General features: G+C 46.9%; 1 protein-coding gene across 1 annotated transcript; it reads left to right on the top strand.

Annotated features, from left to right (window-relative positions):
- Positions 1-2,927: 2,927 nt before the first annotated feature.
- FAM174B (family with sequence similarity 174 member B) lies at positions 2,928-19,043 on the top strand. The gene is made up of 3 exons (XM_058033093.1): positions 2,928-3,202; positions 10,021-10,152; positions 15,263-19,043. Exons 1-3 carry the CDS (start codon positions 2,928-2,930, stop codon positions 15,264-15,266), a joined length of 411 nt encoding a protein of 136 aa, XP_057889076.1. The 3' UTR covers positions 15,267-19,043.
- Positions 19,044-25,171: the final 6,128 nt, after the last annotated feature.

Below are 25,171 nucleotides of genomic sequence, written 5' to 3'. Positions count from 1 at the left end.
GACACCGAGCAGGTGTAAACGGGAGGAAAACTCAGCAGGGAGAAAAGCTGCACCAACTCCCAGCCCTGCAACCCGCAGAGCCTTCTCCTCCAGGAGAGTGTTTGTGTCAGGAATGAAACACAAGCTTCATCAGAGGGGAAACCAAATACTTTCTGCATTTTTTACTGTCTGAACTTCCTCTGGATTTCTCAAAGTCGTGTTCTTCTACCAAAGCTCTCGGGAGCTCTGGCTTTCACAGCCACCACTGCTAAGGGGGAGATGAAACCAAGATCCTTCCTTGTTATCCAAGTGGGACTCTTTGTCCTACATACATGGAAAACATGACTTACTAGGTAAAATCTAAACCCCACAAATTAGTTCAGATCCCCAAAAGATGACTGTTGAGATAAAATGTTTATTAGAGAAGGGCTGGTAAGCTCCCCTTGCTCTCATTTATTACTGCTGTGTTCAGAACAAACCACATGATGTCATTGAAGAACAGAGTTGCGAAATCCCACATTCCAGACTGGGACCCAGCAATGATTCCCAAATTAGGCAAATTACATGGGAAATATCAGTAAAAATCTGAGGAGAAAAAAAATAAAAATAAACCTACAAAAAGGCCAAACCAAAACAAGAAGTCCTGAAGCCACTTGAAACAAATTATGCTCTCCAAAATCGTGTTGTTAATGGCTCTTCACCTCCAATATATTCACTCAAACTGCAGGAGGTCATTCTTGTTTTGGAAGTCCTTTACACATCTTCCCTCATCCTCATCTTCCCCCTCCTGCTCTGCCAGGATGAATGCCAGAGGGATCTGCCAGAGGCCAGCAGCAGCTGGCAAACATCTCAGAACAGGCAGGGCCAGCAACAGGGTCAGTGTTTACAAATGATAACTCATGTGAGCAGCGCTCACACCAGCGTTTGGGAAATAGCCCGCACCACCAAACTGACCTCCTGCCCAGATGGAATTTTTACTGATTTATTTATTTTATTTTTTTTTTTTCTGAACAGAAATAAACCAAGGCCCCGTGCTGGAAACTGGGAAACTGCACAAAAGTCAGCAATGAAATAAACTCGGAACAATGCCCAATTCAGACGGTCTAGGGGGCCTTCTGCACAGTGTCCATGTCAAAATTTCCTCATGCAAAGAATTTCCTGCAAAACACACAGGATGCTTTTATTACCGAGTGGGTGGCATTTGATACAGCATCCCAATTGGCCAGGGAGGCCAATGAACCAGGCATTCTTCCACTGCTACCTCTCTGGGGGGACACTGCCTGCAGAAATACACCTCTGTCATCTCCTGCACGGCTTAGTCACACATATAATATCGATCACACCCTGCCCTGCCAGCCGTGAAGTGCAGAGCTTAATAGGACAGAAATCAGCTCTTTCATCTTCCCCCTTTGTTTCACATCATTTCAGTGCCAACGTGCCCTTCTCTCCACATACAATTATTTAGCAGCAATGATGCTCTTGCTAATACTGAACACTGAAAGCAAAAGTTGGTTTTGGCTGTATTATGGCACAGGCACTTTGCTCCCTCATTTACCCCTCACCTCAAACACTGTCTGCAGTTTTGGGTGCTACAATACAAGAAGGATATAAAGCCTTTATTAGATATTAGAGAGTGTTTTATTAATCCAGATATTTAAAGACATTTTAGATATTTAGAATTTTAGCTATTTGAAGATATTTTAGATATCTTTATTAGATATTAGAGAGTGTTCAAAGAAGGGTCATGAAGATGGTGGATGATCTAGAGAAGGGTGGTTGGTCACTGGAACAGGGCAGTGGTCACATCACCAAGCCTGTAGCATTTGGACAATGCTCTCAGACACCAGGTGGGATTTTGGGGGCTGTCCTCTGCAGGGCCAGGAATTGGGTGATCCTTGTGATTCCTTTCCAGCCCAGGATGTTCTCTGATTCCTATAATTCTATGATTTATGCTCCCTGCCTGGCTTGGCTGACGGCACCACTCACATGCTCAGTGCCCCAGGATGGTTTGCAGAACCATGGCTGAGATTTTCTCACATCTTACATTTTTAAAGATGTGAAAGATCTGTAAATACCTTACCCTGGGAGCAGAGCCCTGGTGATCAGCGAAAAGGCAGAAAGACATAAATCTGATGTAGGAATTGTTGATGTAGCAGCTGGGCCGTGCTGACCCAGCAGCTCAGGAGGTCTGTGCCCTGTTTGATGGCAGCATGAACCCTGCGATTGTTTTGCAGCTGGGCCGATGTTGTGTGTTGCAATTAAAAGTGGCCACAGAATCACAGAAACAGAGAGTTTTGTGGAGAGGACCCACTATGATCATCGAAGTCCAACTCCTGGCTATGCACAGGAGATGCAAACTTTTCCACCCTGTGCCTGAGACTGTTGTCCAAATGCTGCTTCAGCTCTGTCAGGCTCGGTGCTGTGATCCCTTCTCTGGGCAGCCTGTTCCAGTGCTCACCACCCTCTGGGTTAAGAACCTTTTCCCAATACCCATCCTAAGCCTCCCCGGACCCCCAGGTTCTCTTGGGTGCTGTCGCTGGTCACACAGCGCAGAGATCGGAGAAGCTGCAGCCCGCGATGGGCTCTGTCTTCACTCTCCTCCAGGCTGAACAACCAAATGATGCCCTCGTATGGCCCCTCCAGACCCTTCCCCACCATCGCGTTCCCCTTGCATCCTCTCTGATAAGAGCTGTTCGTGCTGAGCGAGGGAGCAGCGCCGGCCCCGGCAGCAGCGGGGCCCGAGGCGGCGGCGAGGCCGCGGGAGCTCCGGGAGCGGAGCCTGCGGAGGCCCCGGCCCGGCCCCGGCTCTGCCCGGCCGCGGGGCCCCGGCGGCGGCTGCGGCGGGAGGCGGCGCCTCTCGGGGGGCGGGGGCCGGGCCGGGCCGGCCGGCGCTGCCTTCCGGGGCTCGGTGCAGCGCGGCCGGAGCCGGGGCAGCCGGAGCGGGCAGGATGCGCTCCGCCGCCGCCCCGCTGCCGCTGCTCGCGGCCTCGCTGCTGCTGCCGCTGCTCCTGCCCGCCGCGCCCGCCGCCCGCGGCAGCCTGGAGCCGCCGGCGGGCAACGGCAGCCGCCCGCCCGCCGCGCCGGGCCCCGGCAACCACAGCGGGGCCCGCCTGAGCCCCGTGCCCGCGATGCTCCGCGACCTCTCCGCGCTCAAAGCCGCCGTCATCGGGGCCTGCGCGCTCACGGCCGCGCTCATCGCCTGCCTCCTGCTCCGCGTCTTCAGGTGGGCACCGCCCGCGGCAGCCGCGACCCGCCATCGGCGGCACCGGCCGAGGGGCCGCACGGGGGAAACCCCTCCTGTATTTGCTTTATTATTGATAAATATCATACGTATCTTACAGATAGTCATGCATTATATAACCTGCTGGTGATGTGCTCAAAGCCCGGTGTGTGTGGCTGGTCCCTGGGGAGCCGTGCGGGGCTGCCGGCCTGGCACGGCCTCGCCTCGCTCCGCTCCCGCAGGAAATCGGGACCGGAGCTGGGCTCCCGATGGGATTCTCCACCCGCGCTGTGGGGCTGGGCTGGGCACGGAGCGGAGCGCGGGAGACTCCGCTGGAACAGCGGGGAATACGCGGGGATGGTCGTGGGACGCTGGTGCCCAGGGAGCCGTGGGGAGCCTGGCCATGGGGACACACAAAGCCCAGCCGGAGATGGGGCCCAGATGGCCAAATGTCACAGCTCGGTGTCACAGCTCGGTGTCACAGCTCGGTGTCACAGCTCGGTGTCACAGCTCGGTGTCCGGCTGCTGGGCAGGGCCAGCCGGAAAGAGACGGGAACAGCCGGCGCTCGGCGCCGAAGCCATGGCTCAGGTGACAGAAGCAGTTAAACAAGTGGAGATGGCCCATTCTTCCTTGTTCTGTCTTCAGGCAGCTCCTTTGTGCATGGCTGAATGCTCTGCATCCCCTGCTTTGAGCTAATTCCGTGTAGGAAGGGCAGCGTTGACGATGGTAGTATTCCAAAGTGTGGTCTATAAACCGAAATGATCAGGGCTGCTACTTTCTGAAGAAATTGACATTTAACTGTATTCTGCTTAAGCGTGTGCAGCAGCTGGCACAGGCAATGCAAATAAATGTGCTCATAAAGTGATGTGGTTTGGGAGAGCCCAATAAAATGTTGAAGAGGTGTTTTTTGGTTTTTTTTTTAAATCAATATGTCTGCTTTGCAGCTGTACAGAGTTGTCATATACAAACAGCAGAATTGGTAGAGATTATATGAGCTAGAATTAGGAAGTCTATAACTAAGGCTTTTCATTCTGCACTTTCTACTCCTAGTTCCGTGTGATCTTGGGGAGTTTATTTTCTTTGCTACAGTTTCTTCTGAGTATGAAGCAATATCTTGTGTCAAGGAGACCTGGCTGAATATTGGTAGCCAAAGAAGGCAAACTGATAACCTTTAAAGGCCTTCCCTATACCATTATCAGCAAAAACAAGTCCAAGTTAAAGTCACCTTGGGAAGGATGGATTTATTCTCCCATGCCAGAGTCGTCATTATACAGCTGATCAGAGTTAATGCAGCATTAAAGATATGTTAAACACCCTCTGAGATGTCATATGTATCTTTGGTAGAACCTGCTGGGGAAGTGGAAAATGAAGCTATTGGCTTCTGAGAATGTTTCTTTATCTGACAGAGCACTTGTTTGTAAACAGTTATCCCAGTTGCAAACGAGGCAAGAATACCAACAGGTATGTTTGTACAGCGTCACACTTGTAGCTGACAACACAGATCAGTGGAGATTCTGTTGCAGAAGAGATAAGGGATTTACCCTCAATAAATGTAAAGCTTTTCTCCATCAGAATACAAGCTTTGTTCACACTTAGTCAAAAACATTCTGATTTTTTTTTCTGAAGAGTCATGGATTCCTATTAAAGAGATTTTGCTGAAATCCAATCTTTGATTAAACTTTCACTGTGAAATTATTCTGTGTTGCTGGAAGTAAATTGTCCTTTTGTATGAGTTGTAGAGATTAAGTAAACCAGTGATTGGCCAGATACTCGTCACAGGCATCAGATTAATATTTTATACATTCTATTTTTTATTTACATCTCATTTTAACATATTTTTCTGTTGATATTATTTCCCTTTTTTGTTTGAGTAGGAATAGATTTGTCTCCCGCTTTCAGCTCAGTTCTTAAGGCAGCACTCAGAGATTCCTTTTCATCCCTTTTGGAAATGCTATGCCCTGAATTCATCTGATGGTTGTGTGGTTCAGAATGTGGTGTCACCCAAAGTGGTCTGAATTTCCTTTCTCTCTGTGGCTGCTGGGGTCTGTGAAGGCCAGCCAAGACTTTGCTGTTTGTCTGCATGTGGCAAGCTCTAATTTGCTATAGTATTTATTTATTTATTCTTTTTTGCAAGCTCAGTCCAGGGTTTGCTTTCTTTCCTACAGCCGTGGGCTCTGCATGCTCCCAACCCAAAACCATTTCCACAACAAACCAAATTCCATGTTATTCTCAAGCACGTAGTTGGGTAGTTTGCATTACCAAGACACGCAGCAACAGATTGTGTGTGGCTAAATGCACTCTTTGATCTGAGTTTTGGATTTTGCTTTTTTACCTCCGTGTTCTGCCCTGTTGCTCTCCCCTGGTGCAGCTCAGTTCATTCCATTTCAATGCAATTTTTGGGATCAGCTCACAAAAAACACAAATTTTCAGAAGTGGCCAACTGTGCTGGTGGACCGTGTGCCTTCTAGGGAAAGCTGATAAGTTACTTTTGCTCCAGTGGGCCAGCTGAGAGCAACCCAAAGCTTTACTTGCAGAAAACTCTGTAAGTGTTTGCATCATGTCTTGATCAAACAGAATCCAGGCTGGAAAGGCTGCTGTATATCTAGATTTTTAGAGAAAAGCTACCTGCTTATTTTGCATCTTGTTGCGTTGGCTTTTTTCTTCTTGTTCAATTTTGATTTCTTCATCAAATTCCACTTTAAGCTTAGTTTTCCAGTAATAGCAAAACTGGTATAAATGAGGTTGAGGAGAGAGGTTCAAGCATATGATCATAAGATACAAGACCCTTTGTTCTGTGAGCTGGACAGTTGCTCCAGGCCATCCAAGGCTTAACCCCAGAGAGTTTTACTGATTTAAAATAATTGCATTATAACCAGTTACAGTACTCCAGCATAGACAAGGCTTTATGTTCCTGCTAGCAACAGGGAAGAAAAGCTCAAATTAAATTATGTTAAATGAAGAGGAAAAAAAAAAACCCAAATCAACCAAATATCCAGCCTTAAAAAAAAAAAAAAAAAATATATATATATATATATATATATATATATATATATATATATGTGACCTATGTTGAAAGCTGTGGGCAGGCAGCAGCACTGATCATGGAATCACAGAATCACAGTTGGGTTGGAAGGGACCTCAAAGATCACCTCACAGTAAAAGAATTTCTTCCTAATATCTAATTTAAACCTGCTGTCTTTTAGTTGGAAACTATTCCTCCTTGTCCTGTCAGTCCAGAAATGTGCCATCTCCAGAAAACACATGAGGACTTGGCTTAGTGCTTCAACTTTGTTGTGTACAGCACCATCCAGAGAGCAGAGATAGCCAGAGAGATCAACAGGAATGCAATATTGCTGATCTAATTCATCAGCTGGTAGGAAGCCTGGAGTTTCCTGAGGTTTTTAGTTCCATTTTTTTTTTTAACTTCTAAGGGAGTCCATTAACATGAAATAAACTAGTCCTGATTCCATTCTGCATAGAACATTGCTGCAGTTCTAGGAGGGACTGGCTTAGTAAGACTTTCAGTAAGCACTCTACTTGGAAGGGATAAGGGGTTTTTTTGAGTTATTTGGGGTTTTTTTGTTGTTTTTTTTCTTTCTTTCTTGCTAGGGGATGGTCCTTTCTCTCTACATCTCTTAGCAGGAGGTAAAAAATGCGGAGACCTCTCTCTCTCTGGGTCAGGAAAAGAATAATCTTTGAATGTCAGGGTTGTGGACTAAAATAGATTAGAGGCGTAAATAATACAATGAACCAGTGAGTTGATTCGAGCACTTAGCCCACCACATGATGCCTCAGAAAGGAGGATGAAGTGCTGCATATGACTGGTGCTTGATCAAAATAGCCCCTGGTCAAAGTACAGCCACAAAGGCAGCGTTCTGCTCTCTGTGTGTCATTCCCTGCTGTCTGGAGAGGGATGTGGGGTGGAGCAGGCAGACCCTGGTGTGATGTGTGGTGCCTCAGCCCTGGGTCTGCAGTGAAAGGTTCATATCCATGCCCCCAGTTAGCCTTTCTGAGGAGGTTTTCTTTCCTCCTCATAACTGTGGGCAAGACCTGTAGCATTCCCTCCTAATTACAGGGGGTGGCTGAATCAGCAGAAGCAACAGGATTTTTTAAGTGGAAGATGGTTTTCTGTGCTAAACTACTCGGAACCACTTCTACCCTAGGGAGTGCATTGTCATTGTGCAAGGGCCACACTCTGCCCACAGCTTCCAGCATGCTTCTTTTTTGCTTTAAAAAAAACCCCACAAAATGAATGTGGCTGGAAAGGAGATGCTCTGTTTGCCCATGAGGTCTGATGTGTCCTGATCCTGTGCAGGAGGTCTCCAGAGTTCATGAAACATTTGTGTTCTGTAGTTCCTGCCCTGTGCTGCTCTGCTGACTCTGCTGCCTGGTCCCACCTGCTGAATAAAGTGCTTTTCCTTTTCGTGCTGTCATTGCTGATGGTTACAGGGATCCCACTGAGGTTCAGGAGTTTTAATGGGAAACAGTTTCCTGACAGGCATGTAGGGAAACTCCCAAGGCTTTCCTGCAAAGTTAGCTCGGGTAATTCTGGTATTTATGAAGCCTGGGGGAGCTGTGCAAATGAGCAAATGAGAAAACGGACTGCTGGAAAGCAGATTAATGGCAAATTAGCTAGATAATCTGGGCTGGAATGGATTGAGAAAGGGGTGGGAGGGAAAGAAAGACCTTTCTGCCTTATCAATGGCAAACAACTGGTTGTAACAGCTTAGCCAAAATCCAGCAGCCAAATGAGCTTCTTCCCTATCCTAGATGAGCACCATCATTAAGTGAGGTTGTGAGGATTAATAGGTCACTGTACAGTGAGTTCTTCTCCAGGTCCTCTTGAAAATGTAGCCCAAATAGACTAATTAATGGCTGGAGGCGCAAGGATTCTAGTTTCCTATTTCTAAAAATATCTGTTCTGCAGTAATTTCTTCAGCCACTACATTATTAACAGTTTTAAGAGGAACTCTGTGGAACAAGTTACATTTTCTAATGGAGGGAATGTGGGAGGAGGGGTCTCAGTAAAGTGGGCCTGATACTTGGGCAGGATCTTAAATGGAACCCATGGAAACCCCCTGTAGCCTGTGAGTGCAGAGTGGTAAGGCTGTGCTTGGTCAGTTCTGACAGCTTAGTCTTGGTCTATGTTTAGGCTTCCCAGCATGAGTAAATATTTCATGTAAAAACAATGTTTTACTTGTGAGAAGAGACCTCCCTGCGTCACTTTGCTGCTAGTTTAGCAAGGGAAGCAGAGTAACAGAGAAGTGGTTTCAAAAGGATTTTGAAGTGTTTGGGTTAAGAGTCCTCCTGTACTGGATATAAAATCACTTGTTTCAACAACAGCAGTAAAAGAGCAAACCACCCCGTGCTCTGCGTGACACAGCAGCACAGATAGCTCTAAAGATAAGACCAGGAGGTGACTTTCTCCTCACTCCTGATGCAACCCCAGCCTTTAGAACAGGGAGGAAATGCAAACTGCTTCATCCCAAGGGCTGGGACCTGTTTGTTCAGCCTTGGACTACTGCCCAAAAGCAGTGCTTGGCAGAGGTACTGAGATTTCCACATCAGAGATGGTCACTGATTTAAATTTCCTTAACTTTAAGCTTGGAAGGGACCACTGTGGTGGAGATGCACGCTCAGGGCTGGAGTCCCAGTGTCTCTGCAGTGCTGTGGAACTGTTTTAAAGTCTTCTTGAGGCAAAAGCTGTGCTTTTGAATCTGGCACACCTTGCATGATGTGCCACGGCACGGCTTCTTGATGGTGAAAGTGCACTCGGGGTGTGCTCAGAGCTGTGATTACCAAAACTCTGCTGGGCTGCTTGCTTGTGCCTGCACCAGCTCCCTTGTCATGCTTGGCAGGTAGCAGTTTTGTTTACTAAGAGGAGTAGGGGAAAGTTCTGCATTTTGTTAACCAAAACCATCCACTTTTCTCCCTGAAGGCTGGCCAAGTACACATCAACATGTTCTTGAATGCATAATCACAAAAATGCATTCATGCATGAGCAGTGTGACCTTCCTAGTATACATGAAAACAGTAGGTGAAGTAAAAAAAAAAGGACCCTCACAATTCAAGCTAGAGGCAGAGAATACATTGAAAAGCCACACACAAAGTGTTTATTAATTGAAAGTAAGTGTTAGAAAATAGATCTGTCAAAACGGTGGGATTTGCAGGTGTGTATCTCCATTTACAAAGGAAGGTAAGGCTGGCATTTGTGGGAGGAGAGGCAGTAGGCACAGTTAGCTTTGAACAATGGTTGATTATTTTTCATAGCACCTGCACAGATGGAGCCTGAAACTGCTTCAGTGAGACTCAGGGTTGTTGCTGTGAGAGTCCTGAGCTTGGCCTGACTGCAAGGAAAGCAGGCAATTTTGTACCCAGACAGCATCACCTCCTTGCTCCTAATCCTGCCTAGAACATTCCCATGGCTCAGCAGGGCTTAACCTGTGCTTTCTCATCTGAACACGTTCACTAAACCAGTGCCTGCTTGAGCTGATTAAGCCCATGTCTCACTTATTGAGGGTGGCAGCAGGAGCACGTGGTGGCTGCAGCGTTCGTGTGCCTGCCCTGGGTGCCAGGGCACCTCTGGTTTGTCAGCAGTGGAAGGGCTGACATTGACCTGGATTGCAGCTGACCAGGAGCTGCTCCACACACAGGCACCAAGAGGGGCATTGGAAAGGCAGCAGGAGGGGACAGGGGCTGGTTCTGAAGCGTTCCTCTTAGGGGGTCTGAATCCAACAGAGCTGCTGGGAGCAGCTTCACCTCTCCAAGGAATGCTGTATAATGCATTTTATACAGAGTGTTTTCCCCCTCTGTGTTTCAGGTCTGGCAAGAGGATTAAGAAGACCAGGAAGTACGACATTATCACCACCCCGGCCGAGAGGGTGGAAATGGCTCCTCTGAACGAAGAAGACGATGAGGATGAAGACTCAACAGTGTTTGATGTGAAATACAGGTACTGCTGCCATCCATCCAGTTAGGCTTGCTCACTGAGCTCCTGTTAGTGAAAACAGCTCTTTTATTTCTCTGCTGGGCTAACTTGGCAGGGATGAGGCAGTCACAGTCTCCCTCTTTGCCCAAGCATTTTCCCTTTCCTTTACACTCCTAGGGCTATTCCCAGCAGGGCTCTGTTGTCCCCTGCTCCTGCAATAACCCTGTCACTGCCCAGGCTGTCTGAACTCCTCTTTCCCCTGCAGAGCAGCACAACGGGGTACACGTGTCCCAAATAGCTGACAGGGTCTGACAGACTGAGCTTCCCCTCTGGAGCAGCTGCTGGCAGTCATTCCTGTGTGCTCACCCTGGATGGAGGGCTGTGGATCAAGGGTTGTGGATCCAGGGCTTCTTTCCCAGGCTGTGAGCCTGGGAGGGAAATCAGAATGAATCTCCACAAGATTTGTACCAGATTGGTCTGTGACACAGAGGACTGTGTGCCCTCAGTGATGCTGTTAGCAGTTACCCCTTAGCAACAAACTTTCCTTAAATATGTTTGTCTTTTTGAGATGGAAGTGGTGTGACAACCCCAAAGTTCTGCTGCCTATTCTGGGCCTGAAGATTTATGGCAACAGCTCAGCACATAAAGATGCTGCTTGTTGATTTATGGCATCAGGGTATCTGCATCTTTTATTTTTGTTTGCATCAAGCCATCCACACTATTCAAGTTGTGTTCTCATCCAAATAAGGCCTGCTTGAAAATCTGTCCCACTTTGGCTGAAATAAGCTCTCCTAATTATAAAAATGCAGATCTTGATAACTGGTGATTTTACAGACTTTACTCACATTGCCCATCTCCTAACTTTGGAAAAGGGGGAACACCACATCTGCTCTGAGCACATGTGTGCCAACATCTGAACCACACCCCACCATATGCTCCACTTGGTTGTTTCCCATATTATTGCATTAGTTCTCTATAAAAATCAGGAAATAGTTGAGAGCCATGAAACAATGAAGGGTGTGAGTCAAGCCTTAGTGTAAACAATTAGTTCATGATTTAGAAGACTCCTATCAGTCCTTACCTGACTTTTGCCATTCCTTGTAGCTGCCCTGGGTTTGCTCTAATAATTTCAGCTTGTGCAGTTTGTACTTTGTGATCAAGCTTTGTTAAACCCAGAGTGCAGAGATCTGAGTTTAAACAGCCCCCATGTCCCACCCTTTTCCTTTTAACTCCATACTTTCTCTGTGAACTTTTGGAAATGCGATCTGAGGGTTTTTCCCCAAAGAGTGAGAACAGAAGAATCTCAATCATGGCAGTGCTTCAGGACAAGATGTTTGAAAGTGAAGCAGTGGATGAACAAAGAGGGCTTGCTGGAGACCATTTGTCTCTTGAGAGCTGTGTTTGTGTTGTCTGGTGTTGCTTCCCTGGAGCAGGAATTCTGCTGCTATCACTGAAGGTATCAGCTCATCCTGGGTCCCTGCTCTTGGCCAAGCAGTCCTCTTTTCAGCTGTGGGAATTCCTCCTTTCTGCCATAGTGCAGCAGCTATTAAATTGCACGATTTTTGCAGTCCTTGCTGTTTCAGGAATTCTTTTGTTTAGCTCAAACAGAGCTACTCATTTTGGAGGGGAAGATCATCTTACAGACAGCCCCTTAGCAGTGCTGGTTTTGGGAAAGCTTCTTTGAGGATACATTTGCTGTGGAAGGTGTCAAGCTCTCTGGTTCCTTTGTGCAGCTTGGAGAGTGTATCCCAAACAGTTCACAAATCCTGTCACCAGTAAAGAGACTCCTTTGCAAATTGGAGTTGCTGAGTTTGACCATTGAACTATTCAGGATTTTTTTCATAGGTGCTTGTGTTCAGATGGGAAGGGGAGGATAGAGCTGCAGAAAGAGCAGCTCACACTTGCCCACAGGGAGTCAGGGGATAAACTTCTAACAGGTTTTCTCTTGGTATATCTGCCTCAGTCCTTGCCCCCCAGGCTGGTATTCATGGTGTGGGAGGCTCTGAGCTGATTTATTTGAGATCCCCTCCCATTGCTGAAAGATCCGTGCTGGCACTTGCATCTGTATTTGGGGGAGTAATTGAGATTCTGTGCTCTCTCCCCATGTAATGCAAACAGCTCTCTAATTAAAAGGCAGTTGGTGTGGAGCAGCAACAGGGGAGAAGCGACATTTACCTCTCCAATTGGTTCTCATGCAGTTAATTTTCTTTCCTTTAATGCTCTGTCCTTGTGCAGATTTGTTTCCAGTCTTACGCGAGGCATCAAAGAACAGCAGACAGTGTAAATTGGGCTGTTGGATGAAGGTCATTGCTATTTTTTTCCATTTTTTTTTTTCAGGAAGCTTTAAAGTTTTAGGCTCCCAGTAGTTCCCCCCCTGGCTTCCCTTGGGCAGTGGAGCAACAAGAAATAACCACCTTTCTCCAGTAAGGCAGACTAATGAGAGCACTTCAAAATCTTGCCCAAACAGAGTCCTTTCTGTGGATGCAAAAGCCACCCACTGCTGCCTCTGTCAAATGTGTGCTGGATCAGATCCCCTCTTTGCAACCTCATTCCAGTAGCAGGGAAGCAGCTCTGTCCATGGCCTCTGATCCTGCAGGCACCATTTCTGTGTGAAAAGAGGTGAAAAGTATGAAACAAAGACTGTCACAGACTTAAGATGCCAGATCACTTGGACATTGATACCTCCTTAAAAAGCTTTGTGGAAACCACTGTTTTAATATGCATGTTTCTCTATATATTTGCTCTGCTGTTGAGAGAGGCATTTGGATAAATAGCTCCAGAATTGTTCTGAAATTGCTATAAAGCTACACCAGGAAAGCAAACAGAGCAATGGAAAGAGTGTTTGCTTCTTGATCACTAATTCAGTCTGTGCTGAAGGCCAAAAAGTATTCTTGTCCAGTTGATTCCTGGACCATATGAACTATATTGGTCATAATTTCCCAGATGTCAGATAGTTTTTCAAGTTTTATGATGGGATTTGGTGCACATCTTCAAAAATGAGTTAGTGGAAAGCTAGATTCCCACTCTCCATATGTGCTTTTTCTCATCCTACAAATAGATTTTGATTTGAAGATTTCCCTCTCCTCTTTGCTCCTTTAGCTCTTTCTTTCAGGAGGGCAGGGGGAATTTGCACGGGTTCTGTGATCTCTGTGATGGAGCTCAGCCATGGATTCATCAGGCATTTGGCACTCAGGGACACTTGAGTAGAGAGCAGTGAAGTAAAGTAGGTTACAGGCAAACATCCCCAGCAAACTGGTGTCCATCCCCCACCACAGAGCACTCCGCTTATTTTCTGTAATAAAAGAGATTAAAACAGCTGCAAAAAGAACCAGTTTCTGAAAAGGTAAATAAAATTGTTAGCTTGTTAAGCTTATTAACTCTAGCGAGGCTCATTGGGGGATTTCTTGTCAGCTTCAATAGGAAACTGAAAACAGGTTCTGAATAAATTCCGCGGCGCCTTGCACATGAAAGGCTTTGAAAGCACTTCAGTAATCTGGGATACCAGCAGTGGCTCCTCTCTCTCCCTGCTGACTTGCAGCTGTTGGAGGCAGCGAGTTCTGCTCCTGCTTCGCTTGCTGGGCCCAGCTGGGGGAATTTCACAACTGTCCAGGGCCACATGTGCCGTGTGACAGCCCAGAGCTGGGGAAAGAACCTGGAATTTAAATGCCAGTTTTGGTGTCAGGCTCCTAAATGAATACTGATAGAAAGTTTTTCTTGGGGCAGACTGAAGCCTCTGTCCTTCCTGTCGGCTGAGTAAAATTCCTCAGTTTGTTTTCCCTGTGGATTGTCATTTTTCCTCTAACAGCAGCAGCAGCAGCAGCAGCACCGGCCGAACGCAGAAGTGGATTAGGAATGCATCTTCCAAAGTGCTCTTGAAAGTAGAAAGATTTATGTGTAAGGAGAAGTGGCAGGCTGAGGGAAGAGGACAGGAATATTTATTCGACCATTGTGGGTCTAAAGGGCTTTTGAGAGCTTGCAGGATGTTTTAGAGGAAAGATACACCACATGTAAGGGCTGGATCCTGGATTCATCCCTTTTCCAGGCACTGATAGCATTGAACTGTAGAGAAACATCTTCAGCACAGTTGCAGGGCTCAGCCTTTGATGTACCCAAGCCTTGGGAGTCTCTGTAAAATACGGGTTACACTCCTGGTGCCTTCTCTAGGATTGCATCCTTTCCAGATCCTGGCTGTGTGTGCAGCTCTGAATGGAGCATGGAATTGTTCTGTTTGTTACTGAGAGGTGTTCACTCTCAAGGGAGCAGCTCTAATGGATTTTTTTTTCCAGTGAAAGCTGCAGGCAATTCTGGATGATGCCAGGTGAATTGTACTGGGGTTTATAGCAGCTTATTTTTTTTTCCCCAGCAGGCAGCAGTGACAAGTTGTGTGTAAATGGAGGGGTATCATTTATCCTCATCTGAAGGGGGTGCAAATCACCAACACAGGCAGCAGCTCACTATAAATACAACAAATTGCCAAAGCTTTGGTGCTGCTGTTAAGGATTTCCCATAGGTCTACAGCAGGGGAGAAAAAGAGATAGTCAAAAAGCAATTTTGGCTGGGTTTTGAAGGCCAGTTCTTTCCTGATGCTATTTGACAGTTGTTGAAGAGCACACCATGTTCTGCTGCTCTCGCAGTCCTGTGGGAGGGCTCTTGCCTTATTCCTGCAGTGTAACAGGTTCCTGTTAAGATTTTTTTTGAACCCTGAGGCAGTTAGGGTGTCAGGAGGAGCATCCATAGCAAGGAGGATGGTCCGTGTGTGTTGATGGGTAAGGGGTGCACTGGTGTGTAAAAGCTGTGAGGTGCAGAATGTGGTTTCATGTGCCTCCCTGTGCACATTCCCTTCTCTGCTCTGCACAGTGAGTGACCACAGGATCTTCCAGCATCTGGCTTTTCCCTCATCTAACTCTGCTTTTGTCTTCCCTTGCTATCTCTTCTCTGCCATGGCACTAACATCCCATCACTGCCACCAGATACACAAACTGCTGGAATCGGTGGCAATCCCAGTGAATGATGCTGCCTTTTCCTTTGTGCCCGTTGGGATTTTATTTCTCCACTTCACACGTGGGTTCTCATCTCTGCCTGTGAGTAATTTTAATTGCAAATCTCCAGCTGTATTAATTCTTCTGCTTTCCAGGTAAAGCAGCTCCGTGGAGCGTCAGTGCCCTGCCAGACGTCACTCTGCTGTCGAGGGACCTGCTGAACCCATAACTGTGAAAGGGGAGGCTTTCATCTCTGCACCTCCTCGAGGTGCTGTTTGTACAGCAGGCTGTGGATCTTCTGACTCAAACAGCACCATTTGGTTCCCTGGTGTCCCAGCTCCTGCGTTGGAATGACCAGAGTTCCTCTTTGCAAACCGGGCTCTCTTGCTTTAGGAGGGCTGCAGTGTCACCAAAGCATTACAAGGTGCAGCTCCTTACACTCTAAATAAATTCTGCAGAAGGAGGAAGACAAGGAAGATTAAAGCAAGCTGCACCAAGGACTTATTTTCTAAAATCCTAATTCAACACTTCAGTCACTGTTAAACTTCAGTCACTGTTAAACGGATCATGTGTTTAAAAAAAAATCAAGAAGTATTTTTGGGCCTTACAGAGGTGACTTAGGACTTAAGATGGTAAAAATGCAAGCCATGCTGAAATGCCACACTGTGTTTGGTGTAGGGTTTGGGTGGGAAGGGGTGGGGAGGTCGACTCATGTAGGAAATTTTCTTGACTTGCTACTGATTTTTTTTTTAAACAACAATTGCACTAAGTTTTCACGATGACACTCATTGTCCCAAGGAGCTCTGATCAGATCAACTTCAGTAAGTGAGACCACAGGGAAATAGGAAGAATCAGGCATGCTCTAAACTACAACAATCTTGGATTAAAGAAGATATATTTTTGTAATTTTCTGCCCTTCCACTGGGAGTAAAACCAGTGTTTTGTACTGTCCTGTGCTGACTGTAACTTGTCTACAATTCATTACCTTTTTCTAAGCAAAGTTAAGTCCTCATGTGGAATGATTGGATTGCAGAGAGAACATGTCTTATTTTTCATGGAAGCTTCATGTAAATGATCCTATTCTGTCAAACTGGAAGTTTTCCTTTACTACCTGCTTGACAAAGCTCATTTAACTCAAGGACGATTTTTAGCTGTTGTTCCCTGCTGTGCTTTGTGCTGCAGAGGTCAGAGCTGTGGGATGACACTGTGGGAATTGGGTTGCAGCATCTGGAAAGGTTGGGTTTGGGAGACCACAGGCATCCAGGCATTCCAGGCCAGCGGCAGAAAGGGCAAACCTAACTGGGTTACTTTCTTCATTTGTGGTTTTCCTTCAGAGTAACCACAGATGAAGTTCAGATTTTACTGTTTACTGCACTCCTTAACACCTTCTATTTTGGGTTTTTAAGCTGGCTGAAACCTTGCTTTTCTTGGTGAATGCATATTTTCCAATTGTTTTAGGATTGTCCCACTGTTTGCTTGACCCTCTCCCAGTTGCAGTCCCTCAAGGAGACTGCAGTTCCTGGCAAAGCACCAGCCTTGCAGCAGGCTGCCACTTCTGGGATTTTTATCTGTTTTTTAGAGCCCTATTGAGATTTGAGGCTTGTTGAGAAACCAAACTGCTTTGTCATGATACCATGACCTGCGCCAGTTCTGTGTGGTTCCCCTTGGCCCTTCAGTCAGTAAAAGGAGGTGAAGGGGAATTTTTCCTCCTTTCCAGCAGCCCTGTGCATTCATCCCAGCAGCTGCCATAGCACAGCTTGCTTTCCCCTAGCTGTGACTCAGCAAAGGCTTTGCAGACAGCCAACTCAGCCTGGATGGAAAAATCCCAAAGCAGACTGTTGTGTTAATATTAGTCATCAAGGCACTATAAAATGCTCTGTTATTTTCATTCATGGAATAGTTTGAGTCATTCTGTGCCTCTGTTACCAAGCAATATTTGACATGTCAGCTGTGAGGTGAGGATGGGCTGGGCAGGTTGTTCTGGCTGGCAGGATCCACAGGGAGCAGAGAGTGGAACGATGCTGCAGGTTCAGGTGAGGTCTGGAGCTCTTTCCTCACCTCAGTAAAACAGGTTTCAGGCTCTAGGCTGGATGCTCCAGAAGGAAATACCGAGTTTATTCAGGGCTGCAAGAGTGAAGGCTGGCAATTGAACTTTGTGGGCAGACCAAGCCCTTTTGGAGTCGGAGAAGTGGCGATGCTGGGAGGAGAGAGGGAGGTTAAAAGCTTCTGTTGGCATTTGTGGAGGGAGGGGAGGGGATGAGGTGGCTGCCCTGTCTGTGCAGGCACCATGGCAACGTGTTCATGCCCACTCTCCTGCCACACTCATTAGGCTGAGCATCAGGCACTCTCAGAGTGGAGACAGGGAATGAAACCATCCCTTTGCACAAAAAAAAGGCAAGACCAAGTTGTGTAGGAGAGAGATGAGGAGAAAATAAGCATGAAGGGCACTTCTGCCTTCTGAGCAAGCTGGTTCTTGAAATCAGTTTTTCCAGCAGCTTCAGGTCACTTGCTGAGTTAGGCTGGCAAAGGCCTTCTGCTCCCCTTGCTTTTAGCTCAAAAAACAAAAAAAATCTCACTATTTTCACAACATGGCCAAATCTCAATGGTGGACAGGGACCAGGTATTGAAGGTGGAGGTGCTCAACAGCAGCTGGGATTTCCTGGCTCCTTGAGGAAGTCCCAAACTGTGTGCCATAAGCTAAAAAGTGCTTATAGGGAAGCAGCAGCTGCTTGGTGGAAATAAAAGGTCAACCTGACCAGTTGCTCACAGTCATTAAAGTAATCCAAATGCTTTGTCTGATACTCAGTTGTTGTTGCAAATGTGAGGCAATGTTTACCTCTACAAAACTTGCTGTATGTGATTTAAATTGTCTGGTTAAATATTCTATAGCTATATTTAGTTAAGATTTTAAGAGCACTTGACGTGACTCATCTAATAGTATATATATGAATATTTTTTTAATTGTAGAAATCAGTTTAAAACATAGTTTTAATAATTTTAACTGTTTGGTTCAGGTAGTTCTAGGAGTTCATCAGAGAAGAAATAGCCATTAACCACTACATGAGTTTTTTACCTTAATGTCCTGTGTATCTTACACTGCAGATTTAATCTGATTGTGACTGTAACGTGTCTTAGTATCTGCTGCTATTTTGTGTTGCGTAGTCAAACTTGCTTTGTTCAAGAGCATTTTAAAAGGCATATTTTTTTGTTACAGAAAATGGAAACAGAAATGTTATTACAGCTGTCTTGTCTGTAGCTCACTTACTGCTTACAGAATCCTCCAACTCCTGGCTGAGGCAAACCGAGTTTGTGAGTCAGAGGCTTTTCCCTTTGTGCATGTGGAGGGAAAACCCTGCACAGAATTGCAGCTGCTTTGCTCCAGCCACAGCCCTGTCACCAGAGATTACACTTGAGAAGACAGAAATCAGTGTGCCATGCTTACCTGCAGAACTAACTACACAGATAGCTTTGTATGTGTATTTTTCTCCTCTTTTGTTCCCTGTAAGTTGCAGAGATGACTGCAAACACTTGTTTAGCACACTGACTCTGTGATCCCCTGGTGTTTATCTTAAGACCAAACTTACTTGTAATAGTCTACAGGCACTAATGAAGCTTGAAAACTTAGACACTAATTAAGTCAAACATTTTGTTCATAACTGTTCCCTCTAATTCCATGTACATGGTATAATCTCTGCAGGGTGGAGGGCTGTGGTTTTTGTTAAAGATTTTTTCCTTGTTAGATGAGTTTCTGCTGCTGCAGTTTGTGTGTGAGGAGGTATCAGGACCATGTGTTCAATTTTGTGCAATTGCTTTGAAGTTTTTTTAAAAAGAATTTGTCATGGTGACCAAAGCTTCTTTTTAAGGAAAAATTGGTTGTGTTTGAATGGACTTCATGTGTTTCAGTAGAAACTGCCATCATTAAACATGTTCTTGAAACCCCTGTGCTGTGTGTTATGTTTGAGGCAGGAGAGGGAAAGGGCTGATGCCTTTTGGAATGAGGTGGAGTCAGAGCTCCTGTGTGCTCTATTATTAAAGGGTTGCAGGTCCCTTTGTCCTGTGACTCTGATTCAGGACCTAACAAGGGGGAAAACTGGTTTTAGCACCATGGTTGATGGGGACCTTTAAATACAAGAGGAAGCTGGGCTTACTGCTGGGATCCAAAGGCAAAATCCTCTGCAATAGGGAAGGGATCTCCGTGCCTTTGGCGTTTGGTACCTCAGAGCCCACAAAGTGTGGCCACATTTGTTGTCCCAGACTCTGAGCACACTGGGCCAAGCCCTGTCCCCTCCCTGGGGTGACCATGTCACACCACAGCTGTTCAGCAGCTTCCTTCCCCTCCAGACCTGCTTGATGAGCTTGCCCATCTCTGAAGCAGTTTTGCCTTTGGCTTTCAGGGCATTCAGTGCTGGTGATGAGGATCAGGGCAGTCTGAGGCTGCTTGTTCCACACTTTTGGCAGCTCTCAGGGCATATTTTCCTCCTGGATGTGGAGAGCAGACACTCCTGGGCTCTGGAGCAGCTACGGGACAGACTGGCCCAGCACCCTGTGCATAGATCAGCTCTGCCTCTCTGCCATGATTTCTGTGCCTTGATGTCTTCATCTCCTCAGGAACAGTCTCAGAGTAATTCAGTGCTGCAGACAAGAGGCAGCTGCTGTCCCGCCTCTGCTTTTTGAATTACGTCCTGCCAGCAGATTGAAGCTCAATCTCATCCAGAATACCCAAAAACCTGCTGTCAGCCTTGAGCCAGCTGCTGAGCAGCTCAGCTGGTTTGTGTAGGAAGCTGTAAAACCCCTCAAGGTAAGCCCTAGCCTGACTCTGGCTAAGCAGGACAGGCTGCAGGGGTGAGGATGGGACAGAACAAAAGGCAGAGGCTGCAGTGCTGGTGTACTTACCTCTCTGAAGGGGTCTCAAGTGGAAGATGAGCAAATGACCTCTGGAAATTATTACCTGAGTAAGAGCTGAGTTTGATGGAGGTGATTGCAGCTGAGGCTGCGTGAGGAAAGGGCAAGGCTCAGCTCAGCCCTTCCTGAATTTTGACATGGGAAAGCCCAAAGCTGCAAGAAAGATTTTCTCAGGCATGTCTTAATACATTTTTTTCCTAAATGGATCCTGTTAAGGCGATGTCTCTGCAGTATCTAGAAGAGTTCTGCATGGGCCAGAGTACAGCACAGCTTCCCCTCTGCCGTGGGTGGCTGTTGCCACCCTCGTACAAGCTGCTGCTCTTCTTGCTGAGTCTGTGTGCAGGAGTGAGGTTAAGTGAACAGAGCTAATTCACATTTACAACCCTGGAAAAGGTGTGGGGGTGGTGTCTTCCCTGTGTCTCAGTGTCAGTGATCTTTGGATGCCTTGATACTGATAACTGCAAAATTGTCAGTGATGTGTGGCAAACGCTATCAGAGACAGGAGCTGAGCCCTGAGATGATTGGAATCATGCCTGACAACAAGCTCTATTAAGAGTGTGAAACAGGAACAGCTCTAATTGCTGAAGACTCAGTAGTCTGTAACTAGGCTGCACAGAAGCCTTGAGGATAGTTAATCTCCCTATCAGCTGGCAATTACCAATTTTGAAGAGGCCAGAAACTCTTCTAGCTCTGGTTCCAGACAGACACCCACTCCAGGCTGGCTCACTCCTTCCCTGGCCTTTGCTCACAGCATGTTAGATGAGCCAAATAAATTTCAAAACAGCACTTCTAATTCATGGAAAACAACTCTTGAGCTGAAGAAAGCAGCATGGAAGGCGTGGCCATTGCTTTTAAAGCTAAGAGGCAAAGGGTGTAAAAAATCCAGATGCTGTTTTTGATGGCTCAGGAGGCATAAGGCTGGTTTCTGAGCTTCTCTCTCCCCTCATGCTGGTGTCTCCAGCCCCCTTGTTCCCTCACTTGTCTCCACATTAGGGACCAGCAGCACAGGGTAGCCCAGCTCCCTCCAGCTCCGTGGGGAGAGCCCATTTAGGCTGCAGATGGACAAGGAAGGAGAAGGCAGGTCCTGAGGAGCTGGAGCAGCTGCTTCAAAGCCTCAACCAGCATCTTTAATCTCTGTCTTGGAAGATGTTACAATCCTAATTGCCAGCCTTCAAAGGCTGCCAGCCCTGGCTTGAGAACAGACTCCTGGCTGTGGGCTGTCTGCCCAGTGGTGGAGGGAACCCACTGATCTGAGTGTGAAGCAAGGACAAGGACTCAGATTCCCTGGCCAGGCTTTCAGCTCTGTCCTGTGCAGATGGGGAACTGTTGTTTGAAGGATGAGGAGGGATAAGGATTAGATGACCTGCTGCAGCACTTCAGTCAGGACAATTTATTTGAAGGCATTTCTGTGAAGGGTAACCCATCACCTGCTCAAAGCACAGCCTATCTCCTCTGAGCTTCTTGGAGTGGCTCTTTGGAGATAATTTAATTCAATGTACATGCTGTTATTCTGTTTTATCAACAGTCTAGCACTAGATACCTGCTCAGGACCTTTACCAATTCCAAAAGCCAAATAAACCAATTTAAGCATCTCTGACCTGTGTTGAACAGCACAGAACATCCCTAGGGGGCTCCTCTGCCAAGTCTAAATGCCAGTGAAATAACTGTGGCACAATTTCCTCTTACATCCAGACTGGAAAGAGACTTTCCTTGGGCTATGGGACCACAGAAGCCAACTCCCCTCCAGACTTGCTGGCCCTGCTCCCAGTGAATCCTCAGCTGTGAGTTTCAGATGTGCATTTCTTGCCAGGGAATAAGTCTGTTAAAGGGGCCTGTGTTGATGTAGCTGGTCCTCCTCAGCTCTGATGCCAGCCCAGAATAACCACTGCAAAAATAAACTCTTTGTCATCAATTCCTTCAAGCATCACTTCCAAACCCTTTGCCTCCCCCAGATGTTTCCCCTCCACAGATTTCCAGACTGTCTGTGCCTTGATACAAACATATTTATCTGAAGAGAAGCTCTTCTTTACAGACACATTTCTCTCCCTCTGCCCTCAATTCATAAAAGTTTAAGCTCAGGTCAAGAACATTTGACATTTCCCCACTTCATTTTTGCCTGGCTGTCAGCAGAGCTGTCTCAGTGCTGCCTTTTGGACAGTGCCTGAAATTACCTGGCTCTCTCCATCTCCTTGCATAAGGACTCAGCACAGATCCCACTGGCACTGAGATCTTTCTCAGGTAAACAGAAAAAAACCCCAAACCAGTCTGTTTGGGCAATGTCTCCTGTTTCCTCTTCTGTGTATAACCTTTTTTGGGTCAGAGCAGCTCCTCCTGCTGATGGTGCAGCAATGCTGTCAGAGCTCAGCAGTGAATGCAGCGCTCCCTGCCCTTCTTCCCCTCCTGCCCCTTTTGCCATCCAGCTTCCCAAGGTATTTCTGCCACCAAATTCCCAATTTCCTGACTCCCACCTCCAACCACTCTGTGCTACAGATTAACTACACCCTTGTGGGTAAAGCTGTGGCCAAGGAGAAATAAATCTCTTTATTTTGGACTAACGAGGCAAAACATTGCTGCAGCAACCTCCTGATGAGGATGGGTGCTGCTAGAAGGGCAGGGGTTACCCAGAGCAATGCTGAGATCCTCAGGAACTTTCCCATGTCTGACTCCATGGGCAGATTTAGATGCTCTTAGCACTCCTGAAGCTTGCCAAGCTTAAATAATAAAATGGTCCTGCTCAGGGTGCTCACAAACAGGGTGCTCTCACTGAGGAGCTTCTGTTTAATGAGCTGCTCAAATGGAGGACATACTTTGTCCCTCTGCTTGTACATAATATTTTTAAAATCACATATTTGCAGTGCATTGTTCATTGCTCTTCAAGGAAACAAATGATTTGCTTTTAACATAATCATTATCAGAAATAAGTTATTCAGCGTTTACTGCTTGGAAGTTAAAAAGGGAATCTGAATTTCTTTTTAGTTCCTTCCTCTTTTTTTTATAATAGATATACAAGCTGCAGGGCACACTTTTATGCTCCTGTAGCCAAGATTTTATAGAATTGACTAATAATCTATTTTGCATATTTATAAACACTTTATTATTTATTAATGGTGCGTTTCAGGAGTAAATTTATAATCCTGCCATGTGATCTCAGCCTTTTAGAGAAAAATGGTTGCTGGTGTCAAAGAGCTGGAAATTAGAGCTGGCATAACAAAGAAATGAGTGAGAATATCTCATTAGTGTGAGAGCAGAGAGGCAGGAGCCTGTTTGGAGGAGGAATTCACACACACGAGGTGCACGCACGGTGTCAAACGCAGGACACAGCTCTCCAGATGTATCAATCCCTGCTCTGTTTGCTCTACACCCACAAGAACACAGCAGAACTCTTCAGTCTTGTGAAAGCACAGGCTCAGTACACCCAGCGCTCGCTCTCCAAGCTGGCATTGCTGCCCTTGGCCGCGCCAGCTCCAGGCATTTAAAGCCGTAGGATTTTGAAGAGTTCTGATGTCCCCTCTGGTGGCTCCAAGCCTGAAGGTCAGGTACAGATGGCCAAACACCTCATTGCTGCTGGAAGGAAGTCACAGATCCCTCACCCTTTTCCAGGCTCAAATCTGGATGTCTCAGGCATCCCCTCTTCACCCTGAGCATTATCAAACACTAGGAGAGGGGTGCCAGGAGGAAACAAGCTGATGGACAAATATAGTTTCTGAAACCAGCATTATTTCACTTTAAACCAAAACACCTCTGTGTGCTCAGAACAAACCCTCTGAGCTACTTTTTCTGCCTTACCTGTCTCTAGGAAGCCCCTGGAGATCTCTCTGGTCAGGTGTGGAGCTCTGCTGGTCTCCACGAGCTTGTAGCTCACAAATCACTCACCAACCACCTTGTACCACGTGCAGTGATTGCTCCACTTGTGCCCTTTATCATTTTCTGGTTCTGGCCCTTCCTCCCTTCAGTCTCATCAAGCAACCAAGCACCTGCCAAGTTCTGTCCCCTCGAAAGCTGCTGCTCACACCCCAGTCACTGTCCATGAGGCCTGGGTGGAGATCCAAACAGAGCTGGCAGCTTGTGTAAAGACACAGCCTTGGGCTGAAAGTTTCTTGAAAATTTCTAGAATTCTAGAATCTGAATTCTATTCAGATTCACCAAATCACATCCCTCCAAGTGCAGGGATGCTGAGGCTGCCCCAGTGCTTGCCCTGTGGCACCATGGCTGTGCTTCTGAGGAAATGTCAATTTTGGAACCCCTGTGCGCAGAACTTCACAATACAAAATCCTCCACCAGCTTCAGTGGTGCTGTGTGCTTTTCTTACCCTCGAAGATGCTTTCTCCTGGCTCCTTGCAGCCATGAAATGGATGACACTCCCTTCCCCAGTGCCAGGGCAGGGTTATTCAGCTGTTTAACTGTGTGGCTGTGCTTGGGATCACTGCATGGCTGGCTTTCCATCAGGCTGGGCTTGCAGCCTGAGCCCCAGGAAAGACCTCTCAGAGCTCCAGCCCTTAACCAGGGCTTCACAAGTCAGCTGGGCCATCACCACCATGGTCAGAGGGCTGCAGAACCTGAAGCTCCCACAGCCTCAGGTCAAAATCCTGTGAGCCCCATCTGCCTCTTTCCCTCCCAAGCTGGCAGGCAGGGAGTGTGCAGTGAGGTCTGTCCTGGTGAGGGAGAGGAGATTGATGAGTCTGGCTCGTGAGAGCTGGGAAGGAGAACTGAGGAGACGTGCCAGGCTCTCCATCAGCAGAGCAGGGCACGGGCTGGGTCTGCCCCTGCCACGGGAGCTGCTGTGCAACCTGCCCTGTGCCACAGCATCAAGGTGCTGCTGCTGCTCTGGGGCACCAGCCTCTGACAGGCAACGTTTCAACCAACCCAACCTCATTTCATTTTTCTGAAAGGAGCTCAGGGCATTTGGAGCTCTCTTTGATGGGATTTTCAGAGCAGAGCAAACTGGCTGTGCCTCGGCCTCTGATGGGGAGCAGGTGGGGAAGAGCAGGAGGGGAGGGGAGAAGGTGAATGGAGCTGCAGCTTGGCAGATCTGAGTGGAGCAACATTTCATTAATGCCACCTAATTGTTCCCTGCACCTCGAATAATGGGAAAAGCATTAGCAGTAATAGCAGCTCCATTATGTTCCTGTTTTGCAGTGCTGTCTGAAAAGGTGAAATCTGAG

Source organism: Melospiza georgiana, chromosome 13 (genome assembly GCF_028018845.1).
Source record: "Melospiza georgiana isolate bMelGeo1 chromosome 13, bMelGeo1.pri, whole genome shotgun sequence".
NCBI lineage: Eukaryota > Metazoa > Chordata > Aves > Passeriformes > Passerellidae > Melospiza > Melospiza georgiana.
Note: the sequence above shows the minus strand (reverse complement) of the source record. Positions and strands in the feature narration are given on the sequence as shown.